Below are 21,617 nucleotides of genomic sequence, written 5' to 3'. Positions count from 1 at the left end.
TGAGACCCTACCTCAAAAAACTAAAAATAAATAAATAAATAAATAAAAATAAGCCAGGTATAGTGGCACATGCCTTTAATCCCAGCATTTGGGAGGCAGAGGTAAGAGGATCACCATGAGTTTGAGGCCACCCTGAGACTACATAATGAATTCCAGGTCAACCTGGACTAGACCCTACCTTGAAAAACCAAAAATAAATTAATATAAATAAATATACCAGGCTGGAGAGATGGCTCAGCAACTAAGGTGCATGCCTGGAAAGCCTAATGAGCAGGGTTCAATTCTCCCGTATCCACATAAAGCCAAATACACAAAGTAGCACATGCATTTGGAGTTCGCTTGCAGCCTCTAGAGGCCCTGGTATGCCTATTCTCTCTGTTTCTTTTCTCTGTATATCTCTTTGCTTGTAAATAAATAAATACAAATAGTTTTTAAATATAAATATAGAGAAAAAGAGAGACTGAGAGAGAAAGAATGGATACACTTGGACCTCCAGCCACTACAAATAAATTCCAGCCACCATGTGTATCTGACTTACATAAGTCCTGAGGAATCGAACCTGGGTCCTTAGACTTTGCAGGCAAGCACCTTAACTGCTAAACTCTCTCTCCAGCCCAGAATTTTTATTTTCTGTTTTTTGAGGTAGGATCTCGCCTAAGGACCCTGGTTCAAGGCTCAATTCCCCAGGACCCACGTTAGCCAGATGCACAAGGGAACGCACGCGTCTGGAGTTCATTTGCAGTGGCTGGAGGCCCTGGCATGCCCATTCTCTCTCTCTCCTTCTATATGCCTCTTTCTCTCTCTCTCTCTCTCTCTCTCCCTGTCACTTTAAAATAAATTTTAAAAAAATGAACAAAAAATATCTTTAAAAAAAAGAAATGTAAATGAGGGGCTGGAGGGATGGTTTAGTGGTTAAGGTGCTTGCCTGCAAATAAAAATGTAAATGGGCGCTAGGGATTTAGCTCAGCAGTAGGGCACCTTGCTAGTATGCTGAAGGCCTGTTGCAGTCAGGTTTGCATTGCTGGCAAACAAAAGCAGCTCCCACATTTCACTATAGGTAGAGTTTATTAGTCTTTGGGTGTTCCCCAAAGAACTAGGTTGAAACCTTTAAGATAACAGTTACACATCAGAGCACAGAAATGTATTTAAAAGCCCACCTTATCATCCTAATTGTCACTTTCTTGGAAGTAGCATGCATTCCCCCCCCCCCCAGCTCAGGCTGACCTGGAATTTACTATGTAAACTCAGGGTGGCCTCCTACATTTGCCTCCCAAATGCTGGGATTAAAAGCGTGTGCCACCACACCCTGCTTATTTTATTTTAATATCCTTGATAGTCCATATAGTATCAAGCTCAATGCTTAATAACCTGTAAACGCTGGTTCACTAAGTTCACTAAGTGAGTAATGATCATTGTGATGGTAGTTGCCCCTGCTGTCATTTTTCTTTCAGGCACACAAGCCATGCCCCCCCTCTTTTCCTTGGGATACCACCAGTGCCGCTGGAACTATGAAGATGAGCAGGATGTGAAGGCAGTGGATGCCGGGTTTGACGAGCACGACATTCCGTATGATGTCCTGTGGCTGGACATTGAGCACACTGAGGGCAAGAAGTACTTCACGTGGGACAAAACAAGATTTCCAAACCCCACACAGATGCAAGAGCTACTCAGGAGCAAAAGACGTAAGGTAAAAATTAGATCATATTCCTGAACCCTTTCTTTAAAAATTTTATTTATTGAGCCAGGCGTGGTGGTGCACGCCTTTAATCCCAGCACTTGGGAGGCAGAGGTAGAAGGATCACCATGAGTCCAAGGCCACCCTTGAACTCAAGGCAAGAAACAAACAAACAAAAAATTATTTATTTATTTGAGAGAGAGAGGGAGAGAGGGAGGGAGAATGGGCACGCCAGGGCCTCCAGCCACTGCAAACAAATTCCAGACCCATGTGCCACCTTGTGCATCTGGCTTACATGTGCCTGGGGAATCAAACCAAGGTCCTTTGGCTTTGCAGGCAAGCGCTTTAACCGCTAAACCATCTCTCCAGCCCCCTGAAACCTTTTTTTATTTTGTTTTGTTTCTTTCAAGATAGGCTCTCACTCTAGCCCAGGCCGATCTGGAACTCACTCTGTAGTTCCAGGTTGGCCTCACACTCACAGCAATCCTCCTACTTTTGCCTCCCAAGTGTTGGGATCAAAGGCATGTGCCACTAGGCCCAACTCTGACACTTTTTTTTTTTTTTTTAGTGTTCCAAGGTAGGGTCTCACTCTTGCCCAGTCTGACCTGGAATTCACTATGTAGTCTCAGGGTGACCTCAAACTCATAGGCAATCCTCCTACCTCTACCTCTCAAGTGCTGGGATTAAAGGCCACCATGCCTAGCTTGAAACTTTTTAATTACAAAGTTGTGTGTGTGTGTGTGTGTATGTATGTGTGTGTAGTACATGAGTATGTGTACACATATTCATATGTATATGGGTGCGTGTGCACATTTGTGCACATGCATGCATGTGTGTGTGAAGGCCAGAGGTCAGTGTTCAGTATCTTACTCTATCACTCTTCACCCTTTCTACTGAGAATTTTAGTACATGAACATACTGTAATTTTTAAAAATATTTTACTTATTTATTTATTTTGACAGAGAGAAAGAGGGAGAGAGAGAGAGAGAGAGAGAATGGGCATACCAGGGCCTCCAACCACAGCAGATGAACTCCAGATGCATGCACCCCATTGTGCATCTGGCTTATGTGGGTCCTGGAGAATTGAACAAGGATCCTTTGGCTTTGCAGGCAAATGCCGTAACAACTAAGCCTTCTCTCTAGCCCAAACATACTGTAATTTAATATAACTTCCTCCTATTATCCTCTTTTGTCCCTGCTCCAGACCCCTTTCTCTTTCCAAGTAGTCCTTCTATTTTTAAAAAAATATTTTTGTTCATTTTTATTTACTTATTTGAGAGTGACAGAGAGAGAGGGAGAGAGAGACAGCTAGAGAGAGAATGGGCATGCCAGGGCTTCCAGCCACTGCAAACGAACTCCAGACGCATGCGCCCCTTGTGCATCTGGCTAACGTGGGTCCTGGGGAATCAAGCCTCGAACCAGGGTCCTTAGGCTTCACAGGCAAGCACTTAACCGCTAAGCCATCTCTCCAGCCCAGTCCTTCTATTTTAAAACCTCATTGTTTTTGCTCTCCTCCATTATCTGTCAGTGTTGGAGGGCTCAATATTTTGCAGGTCTTATGGAGGAATTAACATTCACTGTGAGTTCATGAATGAACCAGCCATCAATCTGCTCATACCTGAGCACTCAACTGTCACTTCTTTTGACAAGTCTTGGGTCTCCCCAGTAGTCACCACCATTCTCAGTGGCAGCTCGATTAGCCACCCTACTTTTTTTTTTTTTTTTTTTTAGCTAGCTTACTTTTTGAGACAGGGTTTCTTGCTAAATCTGAAGCCCATCAACTGGGCTAGACAAATTAGCCAGCAAGCCCTAAGCATTGTCCTGTCTCCTCTATACTACCGTGCCTAGAATTATTTCTTTTTGTATGTTTTCTTGGGTTTGGGGTTTTTTTTTGTTGTTGTTGTTATTTTTAAATGATCTTTAGTTATTTATTTATTTGAGAGTGAGAGGGGCAGAGAGAGAGAGAGAGAGAGAGAATGGACATGCCACAGCCTCTAGCCACTGCATATGAATTCCATTTGCATATGCTACCTGGTACATCTGGCTTACATGGGCATTGGAGCACCGAACCTGGGTTTTTGGTTTTGTAGGCAAGCTCCTTAATCTTTTATATTTATTTATTTATTTGACAGTGAGAAAGGAGAGAGAGAGAAAAAAAAAAGAGAGAGAGAGAGAATGGGTGCACCAGGGCCTCCAGCTGCTGCAAACGAACTCCAAACACATGCATCTCCTTGTGCATCTGGCTAACATTGGGTCCTGGAGAATCAAACCTGGGTCCTTTAGCTTTGTAGGCAAATGCCTTAACCACTAAGCCATCCCCCTCCAGCCCTGTGTTTTTGTTTTTTGATACAGAGTTTCACTATAGCCCAAGTTGACCTAGAACTCACGCTGTAGTCCCAGTCTGGCAATCTTCCTACCTATGCCTCCCAAGTGCTGGGATCAAAGGTGTCACCATCGTGCTCTGGTATACAAAGCCTTTTTTTACTTTTTATTTATTAGAGAGAGGCAGAGAGAGAGTGTGTGTGTGTGTGTGAATGGGCACACCAGGGACTGCAGCCACTGCAAACAAACTCCAGATGCACGTACACCTTGTGCATCTGGCTTACATGCATACTGGTCCTTCGGCTTCCCAGGTAAGCGCCTTAAATGCTAAGACATTTCTCCAGGCTAAAGTTTTTTATTTATTTATACTTTTTATTAAATTTTCTGGGTATGGTGGTGCACACCTTTGATCCCAGCACTTGGGAGGCCGAGGTGGGTGGATCACCATGAGTTTGAGGTTTACTCTGAGACTACATAGTTCCAGGCTGCCTAGGCTAGAGCAAGACCCTATCTCAAAAAAAGTTAATAAATAAACTTTTATAGAGCTGGAGATGGCTCAGCAGTTAAAGACACTTGGTTGCAAGGGGTGCCCTGCAGTTTGATACTCCTCAGTGCCCACATTAAGCCAGATGCAAAGTGGCACATGTGTCTGTCATCACAATGCACCTATGCTAATGGGAGGTAGAGCCAGGAGAATCTGAAGGCTCATTTAGCTCAGAGAGAGAAGAATTTCCCCAGAGAACATGTACCCATACACACACATACACACGATAAAAATAGAAACAATTGTGTGTGTAATCTGTTTGTGTACATACATGTTTGTGGGGGATGCACTCACATATGTGCAGAAGCCAGAAGTCAAGATCAGGTGTCTTTCTCATTCATTCTCCACCTCTTTTTTTTTTTTTTTTCAAGGTAGGGACTCACTCTAGCCTAGGCTCACCTGGAATTCATTATGTAGTCTCAGGGTGGCCTTGAACTCATGGAGATCCACCTACCTCAGCCTCCCAAGTGCTGGGGTTAAGGTCTGTTCCACCACGCTCAGCTTCTGCTCCACTCATTTTTGGAGAAAGGGTCTTTCGCTGAACCTAAAGCTTGCTGATATGGCCAGAGTTGCTAGCCTGCAAACCTAGGGATTCTCCTGTCTCAGTCTCCCTAGTCCTGGGGTTGCAGGCATGTGCCGCTATCCCATCATTTTCCATGGCTGTTGGGAATCAGAGCTCAGGTCCTCATGCTTATACAGCAAGTGCTTTTCCACTGAGCCATCTTCATGACAGGAAATAGGCTTTTATTGATGTTTGAAACATTTCAATATGAGTTGTAGTTGTTTCTGAGTAAAATGTGAATCCAAAAATTATAGTGAAAATATCCAAATAAACACAAGTCTCAGAAGAAAAAACTGACAATATCTAAAATTAAAAAAAAAAAAGTCCTACCATGGTATGGTGGTTTGATTCGGGTGCCCCCCATAAACTTATGTGTTCTGAATGCTAGGTTCCCAGCTGATAAAGCTTTGGGAATTAACGCCTGCTGGAGACAGTGTATTGTTGGAGGGGGCTTATGAGTATTATAGCCAATGTCCCCATGCCAGTGTTTGGGACACTCTCCTGGTGCTATTGTCCACTTGCTGTTAGCCAGAGGGTGATATCCATCCTCTGCTCATGCTATCATTGTCCCCTGTCATCATGGAGCTTCCCCTCAAGTCTGTAAGCCAAAATAAACCCTTTTTTCCCAAAAGCTGCTCTGGGTCGGGAGATTTCTACCAGCAATGTGAACCTGACTGCAACAGTAAAGTTGGTACCAAGAGTGGGGTTGCTGCTAGACACCTGACTGTGTGGCTTTGGCTTTTTGGAGCTAATTTTCAAGAGGAATGTGGGAGGATTTGAAATCCTGGTCTACAAGATGCCTTGCAGTGCTGTAAGTACAGCTTCATGAACTATTCTGGTTAGTGTTGAAAGACCTGAATGCAGTAACTATGGACTGTGAGGTTTGGCTTGTGAGGGTGAGAATTTTGCCTGGACTGGGCTAGAAGCAGTTTGTGTGAGAGGCTTACTGTTGTGCCTGTGTCCTGAGAACTTGTGCAGGGTTGCATTGCATAGAAGTGGACTTGTGTGAGGAGAGGGATTTAGCACAGAAAAAAATGCAATCTTTGGGCTGAAACTTCTGTACATTCTTCTGCAATTGTATGAGAGATTACAACTTTTGAGAATGGGCCAGCTGACCCTTATTGGGGGCCTCAGGAAGACAGTAGACTTTTAAAGTAGACTCTTTTGAAGGGGCCTGAGTGCTCAAGGAATATCCTGTTCTTCAAAGTCTGCTCTATTCCCCCACTGGATTAATAAGTTGGCACCCTATCTGGTATTGTAGAGTATAAGAAACATGGTCTTGTCTTTGGAAGTGGTTATGGGCAGTGTGAAGCAGGTTTTCTGGATGCCTACATGGAGACCCGATGGTGCTGTGAGGATGAACCATGGGTTGCAGTGGAGACCCAGTGTAGATGCCAGGACCATGAGATGGCTGCTGAGGATAGCTGCTGGCCCCAGATGACGTTTACCAGGACTGTGAGTACCCTAGCTGGAGGGGTGGAGTTGGAACTCCAGAGACTTGTTGCTGGTTAGAATTATCAAACTAAGAGACTTGTCACTGGCTAGTGTTGGTGGACTTGGAGCTACAGAGTTTGATGTGTGCCCTGGTTGTTTTAAATCTTGTATTGGTTAAATATTTCTTTAATATGCCCAATGCCATCTTTTGCAGTGTGAATATTTATTCTGTACCATTATGGGTTTTTGGGAGGGATTTTTTTGTTATTATGGCTCAGTTAAAAGACTTTGGATTATGGGGATGTTTGAATATCACTAGGATTAATAAAAACTATGGGGACTCTTAAAGTTGTACTGATACATTGCATTCCATATCATGTATGGATATCAGTTTATGGGGGTCAGGGGTAGAGTATGGTGGTCTGATTCAGGTGTCCCCCATTAACTTAGATATTCTGAATGCTAGGTTCCCAGTTGATGGAGATTTGGGAATTAATACCTCCTGGAGGGAGTGTATTGTTGGGAGCGGTCTTATGGGTATTATAGCCAGTTTCCCCTTGCCAGTGTTTCACACACTCTCCTATTACTATTGTCCACCTAATATTGCCCAGGTGGTAATATCCACCTTCTGCTCATGCCTTCATTTCCCCTGCCATCATGGAGCTTCGGAGCTTCCTCTCAAGTCTGTAAGCCAAAATAAACCTATCCCCCCACAAAGCTGCTCTTGGTCTCATAATTATTCTACCAGCAATGAGAACCTGACTGCAACACATGGGCTGGAGAGATGGCTTAGCAGTTAAGGCGCTTGCCTGAGAAGCCTAAGAACACATGTTTGAATCTCCAGGTCCCATGTAGCCAGACCCAAAGTACACAAGCGTGCAATGTAGCACATGTGCACAAGGGGAAACATGCATCTGGAGTTTGTTCACAGCAGCTGAAAGGCCCTGGAACACCCATTTTCTCTCTCTCTCTCTCTGATTTTTTTTTTTTCGCTCTCTCTCTCTCTCTCTCTGTCTTTCTCTCATAAATAAAATCAGAAAAACTCCTAACAATATCCTCAAATCTTTCTGTCCTAACAGCTTGTGGTTATCAGTGACCCCCATATCAAGATTGATCCTGACTACTCAATATATGCTACAGCCAAAGAACAGGGTTTCTTTGTGAGGAACCCAGAAGGTGGTGACTTTGAAGGAATATGCTGGCCTGGTATGGCATCACTTACTTCCATTTGTTCAGTCCCAGTTAATAGTCCCTGCAAGGCTGTCATTCTCTTTTACTTCTCTGACCACATTTTTAGCACCTTCAAAGGAGATATGATATTGCCTTCTTTGTATCTTTTATAACACTTGGTACAGTGAGCTTTGGACTCATTTATCAGTCAGTAATCAGATGAATGAAAGATAAGCAAACCTTGGTGACATGCTGTTTTTCTAAACAAATAGAGATAAGAAGTAGGTAATAAGAAAAAGGAAGAAAGTGTCTTGACTTCCACCCTTTCATAAATGGCCTCAGATGCCTTTGCACCTCATTTCCATTCTTGACCTCTTGTACAGCATGCCTGTCACTAAGGTATCCAATTATGGCCCAGATCTTACATCTAACACCTTCTCACCATGCGACTTACTATAAGGACCAGTGTTTCTAACAGACTGCATATTCTTCTGCCTTTACAGGTCCATCCTCTTACCTGGATTTCACCAATCCCAAAGTCAGAAAATGGTATTCAAGTCTTTTTGCTTTTTCTGTTTATCAGGTTGGTTTTTATTCTTTTTTTCCTGGTTAATTTAAAAGGATGAAAGAAAAAAGTGATTGCATAGAATTACTGTACTTAATTGAGCAGCTGTTGGTACATAACATATAAAAGGGAAAGATAGCCACCACATTACAAACTGTGATGGTGCTAGGAGAGGCACCATATGCATCACTAGATTACAAACGTTGTAATTTTGTTTGTATGTGTATGTGGTGTGCGTGTATGTTTCTGTGCATGTGTATGGGGGAGCACATGTGTATGTGGGTATACATATGCATGTGTGTGAAGGCTAGAAGTCAGAGGTCAGCTGTCTTCCTCAGTCACTATCCACCTTGTTGATTTGTTTATTCTTTTTTTTTTTTTTTTTTTTTTTTTTTTTTTTTGAGGTAGGGTCTCACTATAGCCCAGGCTGACCTGAAATCCATTATGTAGTCTCAGGGTAGCCTCAAACTTAAAGCTCCTCCCTCCTACCTCTGCCTCCTAAGTACTGGAATTAAAGGTATGTGCCACTGTCTGGCTTTTTTTTTTTTTTTTTTTTTTTTTAGGTAGGGTCTCACTCTAGCTTAGGCTGACCTGGAATTCACTATGTAGTCTCAGGGTGGCCTCAAACTCACAGTAATCCATCCTTCTACCTTTGCCTCCCTAGTGCTGAGATCAAAGATGTGTGCCACCACGCCCACCTCCACCTTACTTTGTTTTTTTGTTTGTTTGTTTGTTTTATTTTTCAAGGGGGGGGACTCACTTTAGCCCAGGATAACCTGGAATTCACTCTGTAGTTCAAGGCTGGCCTCGAACTTACAGTGACCCTCTTGCCTCTGCTTCCCACGTGCTGGGATTAAAGGTGTGTGCCACCACACCCAGTTTCCACCTTATTTTGTTTTTTGTTTGGTTTTTCAAGGGAGAGACTCGCTCAGGCTGACCTGGAATTCACTATGTAGTCTCAGGGTGGCCTCGAACTCACAGTAATCCATCCTTCTGCCTTTGCCTCCCTAGTGCTGAGATCAAAGATGTGTGCCACCACGCCCAGCCTCCACATTACTTTGTTTTTTTTTTGTTTGTTTTATTTTTCAAGGGAGAGACTCACTTTAGCCCAGGATAACCTGGAATTCACTCTGTACTTCAAGGCTGGCCTTGAACTTACAGTGACCCTCTTGCCTCTGCCTCCCACGTGCTGGGATTGAAGGTGTGTGCCACCACACCCAGCTTCCACCTTATTTTGTTTTTTGTTTGGTTTTTCAAGGGAGAGACTCGCTTTAGCCCAGGCTGACCTGGAATTCACTCTGTAGTTCCAGGCTGGCCTCGAACTCACAGTGATCCTCCTACTTTTCCCTCTTACGTGCTGGGATTAAAGGCATGCACCACTATGCCTGGTTCACCTTACATTTTTAAAAAATGCTTTTACTTATTTATTTGAGAGAGAAAGACAAAACATGGTGCATGTATTAGTTATTATCAGGTTGCTGGGGAAAAACACCAAACCAAAGCAGCTGACTGGAAGAAATGAGGAAGTTTCATGATGATGAGGGAAAAGATGATAGAGCAGAGACTAGACATCACTTCTGCCACAGCAAATAGAAAATTGTCACAAGACAGTGAACTGAGCTGGCAAGGGGAAGCTGACTATAACACCCCAAAGCCTACTTCTAGCAATATACATCCTCCATCAGGGCTCCGTCTCCCAAATTACCACCAGCTGGGAACCAAACATTCAGAGCACATGAGTTTATGGGGGACATCTGATTCAAACCACCGCAGTGCACCAGGGCTTCTTGCCTCTGCAAACTTCCAATGCATGTGCCACTTTGTGCTTCTGGCTTTACATGGATACTAGGGAGTCAAATCTGGGTTGCCAGGCTTTGTAAACAAGCGTCTTTAACCACTAAGCCATCAACCCGGCCTCCACTTTACTTTTTTTTTTTTTTTTTTAATTTAATTTATTAGTTTTCTTTTCAGTAAATACAGGCAGTTTGGTACCATTGTTTAGGCTCATCTGTGATCTACCCCCTCCCATTAGACCATCCTTGTTAGTGAAAATGGGTCGTGCATTGTGGAGTTAGCCCCAGTTATTGGTATGATAAATGTGCTCCGCTGAACCTGGGGCTCGCTGATTCAGCTAGACAAACTAGCTAGCGAGCCCTGAGGATTTGCCCAATTCTGCCTCCCCAGCATTGAAATTAGAGGTGCATGCTACCACGCTCAGCTTTTTAAACATGGGTTCTAAGGATCTAAATTTAGGTTGTCACGCATGCACAGCAAAAACACTTTACTCACTGATCTGTCTCCCCAGACCCTGAAAGTTATGATTTTTTTTTTTTTTTTTTTTTTTTTGAGGTAGGATCTCATTCTAGCCCAGGCTGACCTGGAATTCACTATGTTGTCTCAGACTGGCCATGAACTCACAGTGATCCTCCTACCTCTGCCTCCCCAGGGCTGGGATTAAAGGCATATGCCACCATGCCCAGCTGATTTTTTAAAAATTTATTAACAATTCTCTTGGATGTACATAGTGTATTTTGACCATTATCACTTCCCACTACCTTCTTTTGTGCCCCTTCCTCCATACCCCTTCTGCTGAACCTATTCTTTCCAACTAGTTCCTCTTTTATTTTATGGGGACCTGGGGGGATGGTTGCCCTCTCCATTATCCATGGTGAAATGTTGATGGACCCATACTGTGCAGGTGACAACAGCTGCTGTGAGGTCATGAATGCAGTAGTGTTGCAAAGCACTTCTCCCCACCCTTTCACTCTTACATTCATTCTTCTCCTCCTCTGCAATGCTCCCTGAGCCTTGGAAGACACAATATAAATGTCTCATTTAGTACTGAGCCTCAATAGTCACTTATTGTTAGCCCTTTAATGAGTTTTTTTGAGGTAGGATCTCGCTCTAACCCAGACTGACCTGGAATTCACCTGTAGTCTCAGGTTGGTCTTGAACTCACAGTAATCCTTCTACCTCGGCCTCCCAAGTGCTGGGATTAAAGGCATGCACCATCACACTTGGCCCTTTAATGAGTTTTAAAAATATTTATTTATTTTTACTTATTTATTAATCAGAGACAGAGAGAGAGAGAGAGAGAGAGAGAGAGAAAGAGAGAATGGGCACACCAGGGCCTCTAGCCACTGCAAAAGAACTCCAGATACATAAACCACCTTGTGCATCTGGCTTATGTAGGACCTGGAGAGTCGAACCTGGATCCTTAAGCTTTGCAGGCAAGTACCTTAACCACTAAGCCATCTCTCCAGCCCACTGTTATGAGTTTTAAAAAATATTTTTATTATTTGCAAGCAGAGAGAGATAGAAGGGTGACAGACAGAGAGAATGGGCATGCCAGAGCCTCCAGCTGCTGCACGAAGACTCCAGATGCAGACGTGTACCACTTTGTGGATCTGGCTTGATGTGGGTACTGAGGATTTAAACTCAAGTAATTAGGCTCTGCAGGTAAGTGCCTTATCTGCTGAGTCATTTTTCCAGCCCCCTTTAATGAGTTTTGAGTCTCCCCACTAATCACTACCACTTGCAAAATAGAAAGATATTATTCTTGACCAATATTATAATATATAATATATTGTGATATATGATAGTATTGTATCACAAAAATTTATTCTATTTCCAACTTACTAAGTACATTTTTTGAAAATATTTTTATTTACTTATTTATTTATTTGGCAGAGAAAGAGAGAGAGGGAGAGAGAATGGGCCTCCAGCCACTGCAAATGAACTCCACACACATGCACCCCCTTGTGTATCTGGCTAATGTGGGCCCTGGGGAATCAAACCAGGCTCTTTTGGCTTTGCAGGCAAATGCCTTAACCACTAAGCCATCTCTCCAGCCCTGCTATGTATATTTTAATATAAAAATCTTTTTTTTAATTGTCTTCTTTCTTCTTCTTTTTTTTTATTTTATCTTTATTTATTTATTTGAGAGCAAGTGGGGGGTGGGGGAAGAGGCAGATAGAGAGAGAATGGGCACGCCAGGACCTCCAGCCTCGGCAAACAAACTCTAGACGCGAGCGCCCCCTTGTGCATCTGGCTAACGTGGGACCTGGGGAATCGAGCCTCAAACCAGGGTCCTTAGGCTTCACAGGCAAGCACTTAACCACTAAGCCATCTCTCCAGCCCTAAAAAACCTTTTTATGGCTGACATTTAAAGTTGATATGAAGCCAGGAATGGTAGCTAACACGTGTAATCCCACTATCCGGTAGGTTGAGGCAAAAGAATTGTTATGTGCTCAAGGCTATTCTAGGCTACTGAGTGAAACCCTGTTTCAAAAAAAATTGGGCTGGAGAGATGGCTCAGCAGTTAAGGCACTTGCCTGCAAAGCCTGACAACCTGGGTTCAATTCCCTAGAACCCACATAAAGCCAGATGCACAAAGTGGCACATGTGTCTGGAGTTCATTTGCAGTGGCTAAAGGCCCTGCTGTGCCCATTCTCTTTGTCTGTCTGTCCTCTCAATCTCGCTCTGCTTTCAAATAAATAAATAAAGTATTTTATTTTGTTTTTGGTTGTTGTTTAGAGGTAAGCTTTCACTCTAGCCCAGGCTGAGCTGGAATTCACTATGAAGTCCCAGGGTGGCCTCAAACTCATGTCAATCCTCCTGGCTCTGCCTCCCAAGTGCTGGGATTAAAGGCGTGTACCACCATGCCCGGCAATAAATAAAATATTTTTTTAAATGTAATTTTTTTAAAAGTCAGACTGGTGACATGGCTCAGCAGTTAAGGTGCATGCTTGCAAAACTTAATGGTCTGGGTTCAGTTCCCCAGTACCCATGTAAAACCAGACACACAATGTGGCACATGCATCTGGAGTTCATTTGCAGTAGCTAGAGAATGGCATGCCTATTCTTCCCCCTTTCTTTCTCTCTCTCTCTCTCTCTCTCTCTCTCTCTCTCTGTGTGTGTGTGTGTGTGTGTGTCTCATTTTATTTATTTATTTTTTGGGTTTTTTTTTTTGAGGTAGGGTCTTGCTCTAGCCCTGGCTGACCTAGAATTCACTATGTAGTCTCAGGGTGGCCTTGAACTCATGGCACTCCTACTACCTCTGCCTCCTGAGTGCTGGGATTAAAGGCATGTGCCGCCACACCCAGCTAAAATAAATATTTTTTTTTTTGAGAGCGAGAGACACAGAAAGAAAGACAGATAGAGGGAGAGAGAGAGAATGGGCGCGCCAGGGCTTCCAGTCTCTGCAAACGAACTCTAGACGCGTGCACCCCCTTGTGCATCTGGCTAACGTGGGACCTGGGGAACCGAGCTTTGAACCAGGGTACTTAGGCTTCACAGGCAAGTGCTTACCCACTAAGCCATCTCTCCAGCCCTAAAATAAATATTTTTTAAAGCCTTTGGGCTGGAGCTATCGCTCAGGTGGAAGGTGTTTGTCTAGCATGCACAAACTCTTGAGTCAAGTGCTAGCACCCTATAATATTAGGCATGGAAACACAGCAGGTATAGGCAGAAGGATCATAAGTTCAAGTCATCCTCAGCTACATAGTGAGTTCAAAGCCATCCTAGGCTATATGAGACCCTGCCTCAAATAGAAAAAAAAAAAAAAAAAAAGACAAGGGCTGGAGAGATGGCTCATGAGTTAAGGTGCTTGCCTGCAAAGCCTAACAACACAGGTTCGATTCCCCATCACCCATGTAAAGCCAGCTACACAAAGTGATACGTGTGTCTGGAGTTCATCTAGCAGTGGCACGTGCACCTAGAGTTTGTTTGCAGTGACAGGAGGCCCTGGTACACCCATTCTCATTCTCTACATCCCTCTCAAATAAGTAAATAAATAAATCTTAAAGAAAAATCTGATAAGAGCCACAGAAAGAACAGGAGAGGCCATATTTGGAGAACTGCTTTTAACCAATTATGATGATGGTAATACCTAATAAAAACTGAATACAGTTTTTCTGTCTGTCTTCCAAGCTGAGCACTTAACCACTACATACTAATTACTGAGCATCCTATATGAAACACTAGAGAGAAACCTTAGAACAGGTATAGACAGCAACCCTTGGACCAAATATAGCCATACTTGTTCACTTCTCTATTGTCTATGACTGCTTACACACATACACATACACACACACACACACTCACACACGGGTTGCCAGTCATTCCCTGGATGGTGCTAAAGAAGCACAGTGAGGGCTGGAGAGGTGGCTCAGTGGCTAAGGCACTTGTCTGCAAAGCCTGAAGACCCAGGATTGATTCCCTAGTACCCACATAAAGCCAGATGTACAGTGGCTCACACATCCGGAGTTCATTTACAATAATGGCTGGAGACCCTGGCATGCCCATTCTCTTGGTCTGTCTGTCTTCTCTCACTCTGCTTGTAAATAAAGAAATAAAAATATTATTTAAAAAGAAGCACACCACATATTTGGGAGCCATGTAGCCTTTCCACAGAAATACATTAACTTAGAAATAGCTGAAGGCAAAGAGTCAACGGATGCCAGGTGTGGTGGCTCACACCTCTAGTCCCAGCACTTAGAAAGCTAATATAAGATTTCCATGAGTTTGAGGCCAACCTGGGCTGCACAGTGAGTTCTAGATCAGCCTGGATTAGAGTGAGACTCTGCCATTCATAAAATAATGTTTTTTTCAAGGTAGGGTCTCACTGTAGCCCAGGCTGACCTATAACTCACTCTGTAGTTCCAGGCTGGCCTTGAACTCACAGCAATCTTCCAAAAGCATGTACTGCCACACCTGACAAAAAATGAAAATTTAAAAGTCAAAAGAGGACTAGAGATGGCTTAGTGGTTAAGGCACTTGCCTGCGAAGCCTATGGACCCATGTTCAACTCTCCAGATCCCACATAAGCCAGACACACAAAGGTGAGGCAAGTGCAAGGTCGCACATGCCCACTAGGTGAGACGGGCATCTGGAGTTCAATTTCAGTGGCTGAGGCCATTGTCAATTCTCTCCCTCTCTCTCCCAGTCTTAAAAAGAAAATTAAAGTAAAAAGAAAGCATGTGATAGGCATTTGAAAGATTATCGCATGTTTAGGGGCACAAATGTGTGTTGTGGTGTTCTGGAAGGAAGCTAGTGAGAAGACGTTGCTGTATTGCAAAGAGCAGGACATTCAGAAATAATGGAACATTATGTCTACTGCTCCCTGTAATTGTCCATTCAGTAAAATCCTAAGACAGAGTGTCTATAAAAGGTATTATAACACCATGTTTACCTTGCGGGCTTACCTGTTCTTCCTACTCTAGTGAACAGTTCTACAGAGAGCACAAACTACAGATGGTGCTAAGAACTAAGCTGTCAAGTCATTCAGAGTGTTTGAGGGAAAATAGAGTCTTGTGTAGCAATAACTGCATTTAGTTAAGGGTGGTAGCAAAGATTGTAGGTGATGAATGATAAAGAGTCTAATTGTGGGCTGGAGAGATGGCTTAGCGGTTAAGCACTTGCCTTTGAAGCCTAAGGACCCCGGTTTGAGGCTCAGTTCCCCAGGTCCCACGTTAGCCAGATGCACAAGGGGGCGCACGCATCTGGAGTTCGTTTGCAGAGGCTGGAAGCCCTGGCGCGCCCATTCTCTCTCTCTCCCTCTATCTGTCTTTCTCTCTGTGTCTGTCGCTCTCAAATAAATAAATAAATAAATAACTTTTTTAAAAAAGAGCCTAATTGCAAACATTCACAGCTTCTCTGACAGGGATTCTAGAAACATCTTAGAGAGAACTTGCTGGACAATGTATATTTCAGATATTACAGTGCAGCATTCTTTCACTCAGCAACAAATATTTATTGAAAGCTTTCTATGGACCAGGTACTATTCAGATGTTTGAAATGTATCACTGAACAAAACAGACATGATTCCCTGCCTAATAAGCATAATAAGTAAGTAAATTAGTTATATTTAGGGATAGGAAAGAAAAGTAGATTAAACACTCTTCATGAACATCATCCCTGTGGGAGTATTTTTATGGCCAAGATTTACTTTCTAGGGATCTACAGATATCCTCTTCGTATGGAATGACATGAATGAGCCTTCAGTCTTTAGAGGGCCAGAGCTAACCATGCAAAAGAATGTAATTCATTACGGCAACTGGGAGCACAGGGAACTTCACAACATCTATGGACTTTATCAGGTAAGCCATAAGAAGAGAGCTGGCTTCACACATGCTCTACCTTTTGCAATCGTTACAGTGTACTCTTCACGTTTCTTGAGTCTTTTCTGACAACTACAGTGAGTCTTAGCTTATAACAAATACAAGACACTTTATAGTTTCTCCTTTGTCTCTTTTTCCTTCCATACTAAGCTTGATGAATTTTAAATTTTACTATATCATCAAAATCATTTGATAGATTTTTGGTTTTGGTTTTGTTTTTGTTTTTGTTTTTGTAAGGTAGGGTTTCACTGTAGCCCAGACTGAGTTGGATCTCACTGTGTCGTCTCAGGTTGTCCTTGAACTCTTGAACTCATGGAGGTCGTCCTACCTCTGCCTCCCAATGCTAGGATTAAAGGTGTGTGCCACCACACTTGGCTTTCATTTGATAGATTTATTTTAATAGTTTCCATTTTATATATCCACCTTCTATTTCATTTTTTGCATATTAAAAAGCCAATTGAAGCTGGGCGTGGTGGCACACACCTTTAATCCCAGCAACCGGGAGGCAGAAGTAGGAGGATCACCATGAGTTCAAGGCCACCCTGAGACTACATAGTGAATTCCAGGTCAGCCTGGGCTAGAGTGAGACCCTACCTTAAAAAACCAACCAGTCAAACAAACAGAAAACCAATTGAAGCTGGGCATGGTGGCACATACCTTTAGTCCTAGCACTCAGGAGGCAGATGTAGGAAGGATCACCATGAGTTCAAGACCACCCTGAGAATACATAGTAAATTCCAGGTCAGCCTGGGCTGGTGAGACCCTACCTTGAAAAACCAAAAATAAAAAATAAAAACAAACCAATTGATAATGTTAGCATAATACCCTAATCCTGTCATCTCTTTAAGATTTTTCTTGGGCTGAAAAGTTGCCTCAGTGATTGAAGGCACTTGCTTGCAAGCCCTGTATGCCCGGGTTCAGTTCCCTAGTGCCCACATGAAGCCAGATGCACAGAGTGCCACATGAATCTGGAGTTTGTTTACAGTGGCAAGAGGCCCTGGTGTGCCCATTCCCTCTCTCTCTCTCTACTTGCAAGTGAATAAAAAATATATATATATTAAATATTTATGTTTTAAAAATTTATTTATTTATTTATTTGAGAGAGAGAGAGAGAGAGAGAGAGAGAATGGGCATACCAGGGCATCTAGCCACTGTAAACAAACTCCAGATGCATGTGCCCCCTTGTGCATCTGGCTTACATGGGTCCTGGAGAATTGAACTGGGATCCTTTGGCTTTGCAGGCAAATGCCTTACCTGCTATGCCATCTCTCCAGCCCAATATTTTAGTTTTAGTTATCTGACAGAGAGAAAGAGACAGAAAGAGAGAGAGAGAGAATGGGTGTACCAGGGCCTCCAACCACTGCAAACGAACTCCAGACACATGCGCCACCTTGTACATCTGGCTTATGTGGGTTCTGGGGAATCAAACTTGGGTCCTTTGGCTTTGCAGGCAAGTACTTTAACCACCAACTCATCTCTCCAGCCCAATAAAATATTTTAAAAATCTTTTTCCATTGGCTCTATAGCAAATGGCTACTGCAGAAGGCCTGATACAGCGATCTAAAGGGAAGGAGAGACCCTTTGTTCTTTCACGTTCTTTCTTTGCCGGATCACAAAAATATGGTAAGAAGCGACTCACATTATCAGACTGAAAAAGATAGGCTAACCATCATCCTTTTCTTACACCATTCGTGATTCATGCTGCCTGCTGTCACTGTGTCCCTCTTCACTAGTCATCCCTTGGAACTTTGAGTACCCAAAGTGACGTGCCATGAAGCATGCATGTTGCAGTCCGGTCGCATTGCTGATAGAAATCACCTAACCAAGAACAGCTTCTGGGAAAAAGAGTTTTATTTTGGCTTACAGGCTCGAGGGGAAGCTTCACGATGGCAGGGGAAATCGATGGCATGAGCAGAAGGTGGACATCACCCCCTGGCCAACATAAGATGGACCACAGCAACAGGAGGGTGTGCCAAACACTGGCATGGGGAAATTGGCTATAAAGACCATAAGCCCGCCCCCAACAATACACTCCCTCCAGGAGGCATTAATTCCCAAATATCCATCAGCTGGGGAGCTAGCATTCAGAACACCTAAGTTTATGGGGGACACCTGAATCAAACCACCACAATGCATTTTCTCCTAAAAGACAGAGTCCAGAGCTGGGTATGTAGCTCAGGTTGTGGAGCGCTAAACTGGACGTGGTGGTGCATGCCTGTGCCCCTAGTACTTGGGAGGCAGGAGGATAGGAAGTACAAGGTCATCCTCATCTACATAGTGAATTTGAAGCCAGCCTGGACTACATGAGACTCTGCCTCAAAAATAAAACGTAACTATGGCCAAAAATTACAAGGAAATATACCGCAAACATATTCTTTCAGCCACCTGTTCCACTTAGGAAAATGGCTTAAAATAGACCTGGCTGTTGCTTGTGATCAGGGTCATCTATAACTGGATCTAGTTTAGTAGCTAATGCAGATCTAGTTCAACTTAGCTACCCTGTGGCAGCAAGGCTATTTTAAGTCTCCTGCCCTTACCTAATTAACTGAGAGCATAGGTCCTAGTTTGAAGAACCCAGCTCTTACTGTGTCATGGCCATTTTTAGGCTCCCACTCTACCCCAGAAAGCCAGCACCAGTGGCATTCAGCAAAAGGACAAAATAGGCCTGGCATTGTGGCTCATGCCTTTAACTCCAGCACTTGGGAGGCAGAGGCCAGCCTGGGACTGCAGTGAGTTCCGGGTCAGCCTGCACTAGAGTGAGACCCTACCTCAAAAAAAAAAAAAAAAATAGCAGCATTCCAGTCAAAGATTTGTGCATAGAGAGGCTTACCACAGCATTAGTCATTGAAACAAAAATAAAAGGTCTAAATATGAAAGAGTAAAGGAAGAATTATAAAAGCATGGTATATCCACGGGATACACTATTATGAGGCTATTTAAAGGAGCAAGAGTGCTGGGTGTGGTGGCGCACGCCTTTAACTATAAGCCCAGCACTCGGGAGGAAGAGGTAGGAGGATCGCCATGAGTTCAAGGCCACCCTGAGTACATGGTGAATTGTAGGTCAGTCTGGGCTACAGTGAGACCCTGCCTTGGAAAAAAAAAAAAAAGGAGCAAGGGTTCAAGGTCATCCTTAGCTACATAACAAATTTGAGGCCAGTCTGAACTACATGAAATATAGTCTCAAAAAGAGCATCTAAATATGAAATTGAATACATGAGATATTTTGTGTTTTTTCTTATTACTCTGTTGCTGGTGACCAAAGGTGCAGTATGGACAGGTGACAACACAGCAGAATGGAGTTACCTGAAAATTTCAATCCCAATGTTACTCACTCTCAGCATTTGTGGGATCGCTTTTTGTGGAGGTAAGACAAATCCTGTTCACGTGAAAGAAAAGGAAAAGCGAAGGTAGTTTTCTCCAAGCTAGTTACAGATGCCTGCTTGTTAGCTGCTTTAGGCAGAAATAAATGTATGGAAGAAAAAAACATGGGCGGAGAGTGGAAGGGATGCTTGAGAACTAACTGTGTGTAGTGTGAACTGCAGACTTGGAGCCAGATTGTCAGAAGGGGAGCAGGGTGCTTGATTCCATTATTTTCTCAGTACTGCCCCCTTAGAGACATTTAATATCTGTTTTCCTCCTGGAAACAGAGCTTTTCTTCTTGAAAGTGGAAAGTGAAAGGAAGACAGGGAATTTATCACATAAAAACCTGCCTGTGGCTGAATCTAGCTCAGTAGGCAGTTGCCCAGGCCAGGGGTTTGATTCCCAGGATTCAGAAACAGAAATGCTTTGTGCTGAGCAGATTTAAAGTTCTGCCACAAGGCTGGGCGTGGTGGCACACGTCTTTAATCCCAGCACTGGGGAGGCTGAGGTAGGAGGATCACTGTGAGTTCGAGGCCAGTCTGGGACTACAAAATGAGTCCCAGGTCAGCCTGGGTTAGAGTGAGACCCTACCTCAGGGGAAAAATAAAAATATTTCAACTGTTTTTTTTTAAAGCTATGGGGAGAGAAATTTAGTTAAAAGAAGTGTCTCTAAAGGCTTGCCTTCCCTAATCCTAAGAATTTAATTCAGATATGACATATCACTACAAAAGGTGCTCAGTGACTGTAGTCCCAGACACCTCCTGTTTTCTACAGGAAAAGAAACAAATTAACATCCCTTTAAAAAAAGAAAAGTATTTTTAGCTGGGCATGGTAGCGCACGCCTTTAATCCCAGCACTCAGGAGGCAGACATAAGAGGATCGCCATGAGTTCAAGGCCACCCTGAGTCTCCATAGTGAATTCCAGGTCAGTCTGAGCTAGAGTGAGACCCTACCTCAAAAATCAAACAAAAAAAAAGTTTTTTTAGTAGCATACAAAGAATTAGGATTGATTATGTTGTATTTTGAGCAGATACTGTTTTATGTTTCCCTTCCCTTCCCTCCCTCTGGTCCTTTCACTCCTGCCTGGTTCCCTCCCACTACAGCCTCCTTTCTGCTTTCCGACTGCACGCTTCCCATCACCTCCTTCCCTCTCTTCTCTTAGTGTCATTAATGGTCTATACTCACTCTCACGTTCCCTTATTTACTTATATACAAACATTGAAAATTAGGGGGCCTGGAGAGATGGCTTGCCTGCAAAGACTAAGGACCAGGGTTTGATTACCCAATACCCATATGAAGCCAGATGCATAGGGTGGCACATGCATCTGGAGTTTGGTTTGCAGTTTCTAGAGGCCTTGGCATGCCCATTCTCTTCCTCTCTCTGTCTCTCAAATATATAAAAAAGTAAAATATTTTTTTTAAAAAAAAGGAATATTAAGGGATGGAGAGAAGTTTCAGTGTGATTAAACGTGCTTTCTCTGCAATCCTGCCTATTAAACTTTGGGTCCCCAGCACCCACATAAAAGCAGGACCTGCAGTGGCACTGGTCTGTAATCCCAATGCATCAATGACAGCTGGAGACAGAATCAGGAGAATCCCAAAGCTTGAGGGCCAGCTAGTCTGGCCTTCCCAGAGGCAAAACTAACTAACTAAATAAACAACCAAGAGAAGCCCTGCCTCAAACAGCTTGGAAAGATAGGACCAGCACCCAGAGGATGCCCCCTGACCTTCACACACACTATGGCACCCCCCAACAACAGTAATAGTAATAGCAATAATAATAAAAGAATATTCAAAGAGCATTTCATCAGATCCCCAAATAGGCTAGGTTTGGGAGTGTTTATTCCTCTCTTTGAGGCCATAGG

At 43.4% G+C, this 21,617-nt stretch overlaps 1 protein-coding gene across 1 annotated transcript in view; it reads left to right on the top strand.

Moving 5' to 3' along the window:
* Positions 1-21,617, top strand: part of Ganc (glucosidase alpha, neutral C) — a 96,629-nt gene that overhangs the window by 43,750 nt on the left and 31,262 nt on the right. The window contains exons 11-16 of the mRNA XM_045157498.1: positions 1,452-1,687; positions 7,617-7,743; positions 8,211-8,290; positions 16,228-16,371; positions 17,919-18,015; positions 19,655-19,756. Coding sequence (XP_045013433.1) covers positions 1,452-1,687; positions 7,617-7,743; positions 8,211-8,290; positions 16,228-16,371; positions 17,919-18,015; positions 19,655-19,756 — 786 coding nt within the window. The remainder of the gene's footprint in view (positions 1-1,451; positions 1,688-7,616; positions 7,744-8,210; positions 8,291-16,227; positions 16,372-17,918; positions 18,016-19,654; positions 19,757-21,617) is intronic.

Source organism: Jaculus jaculus, chromosome 8, assembly GCF_020740685.1.
Source record: "Jaculus jaculus isolate mJacJac1 chromosome 8, mJacJac1.mat.Y.cur, whole genome shotgun sequence".
Lineage (NCBI taxonomy): Eukaryota > Metazoa > Chordata > Mammalia > Rodentia > Dipodidae > Jaculus > Jaculus jaculus.
Note: the sequence above shows the minus strand (reverse complement) of the source record. Positions and strands in the feature narration are given on the sequence as shown.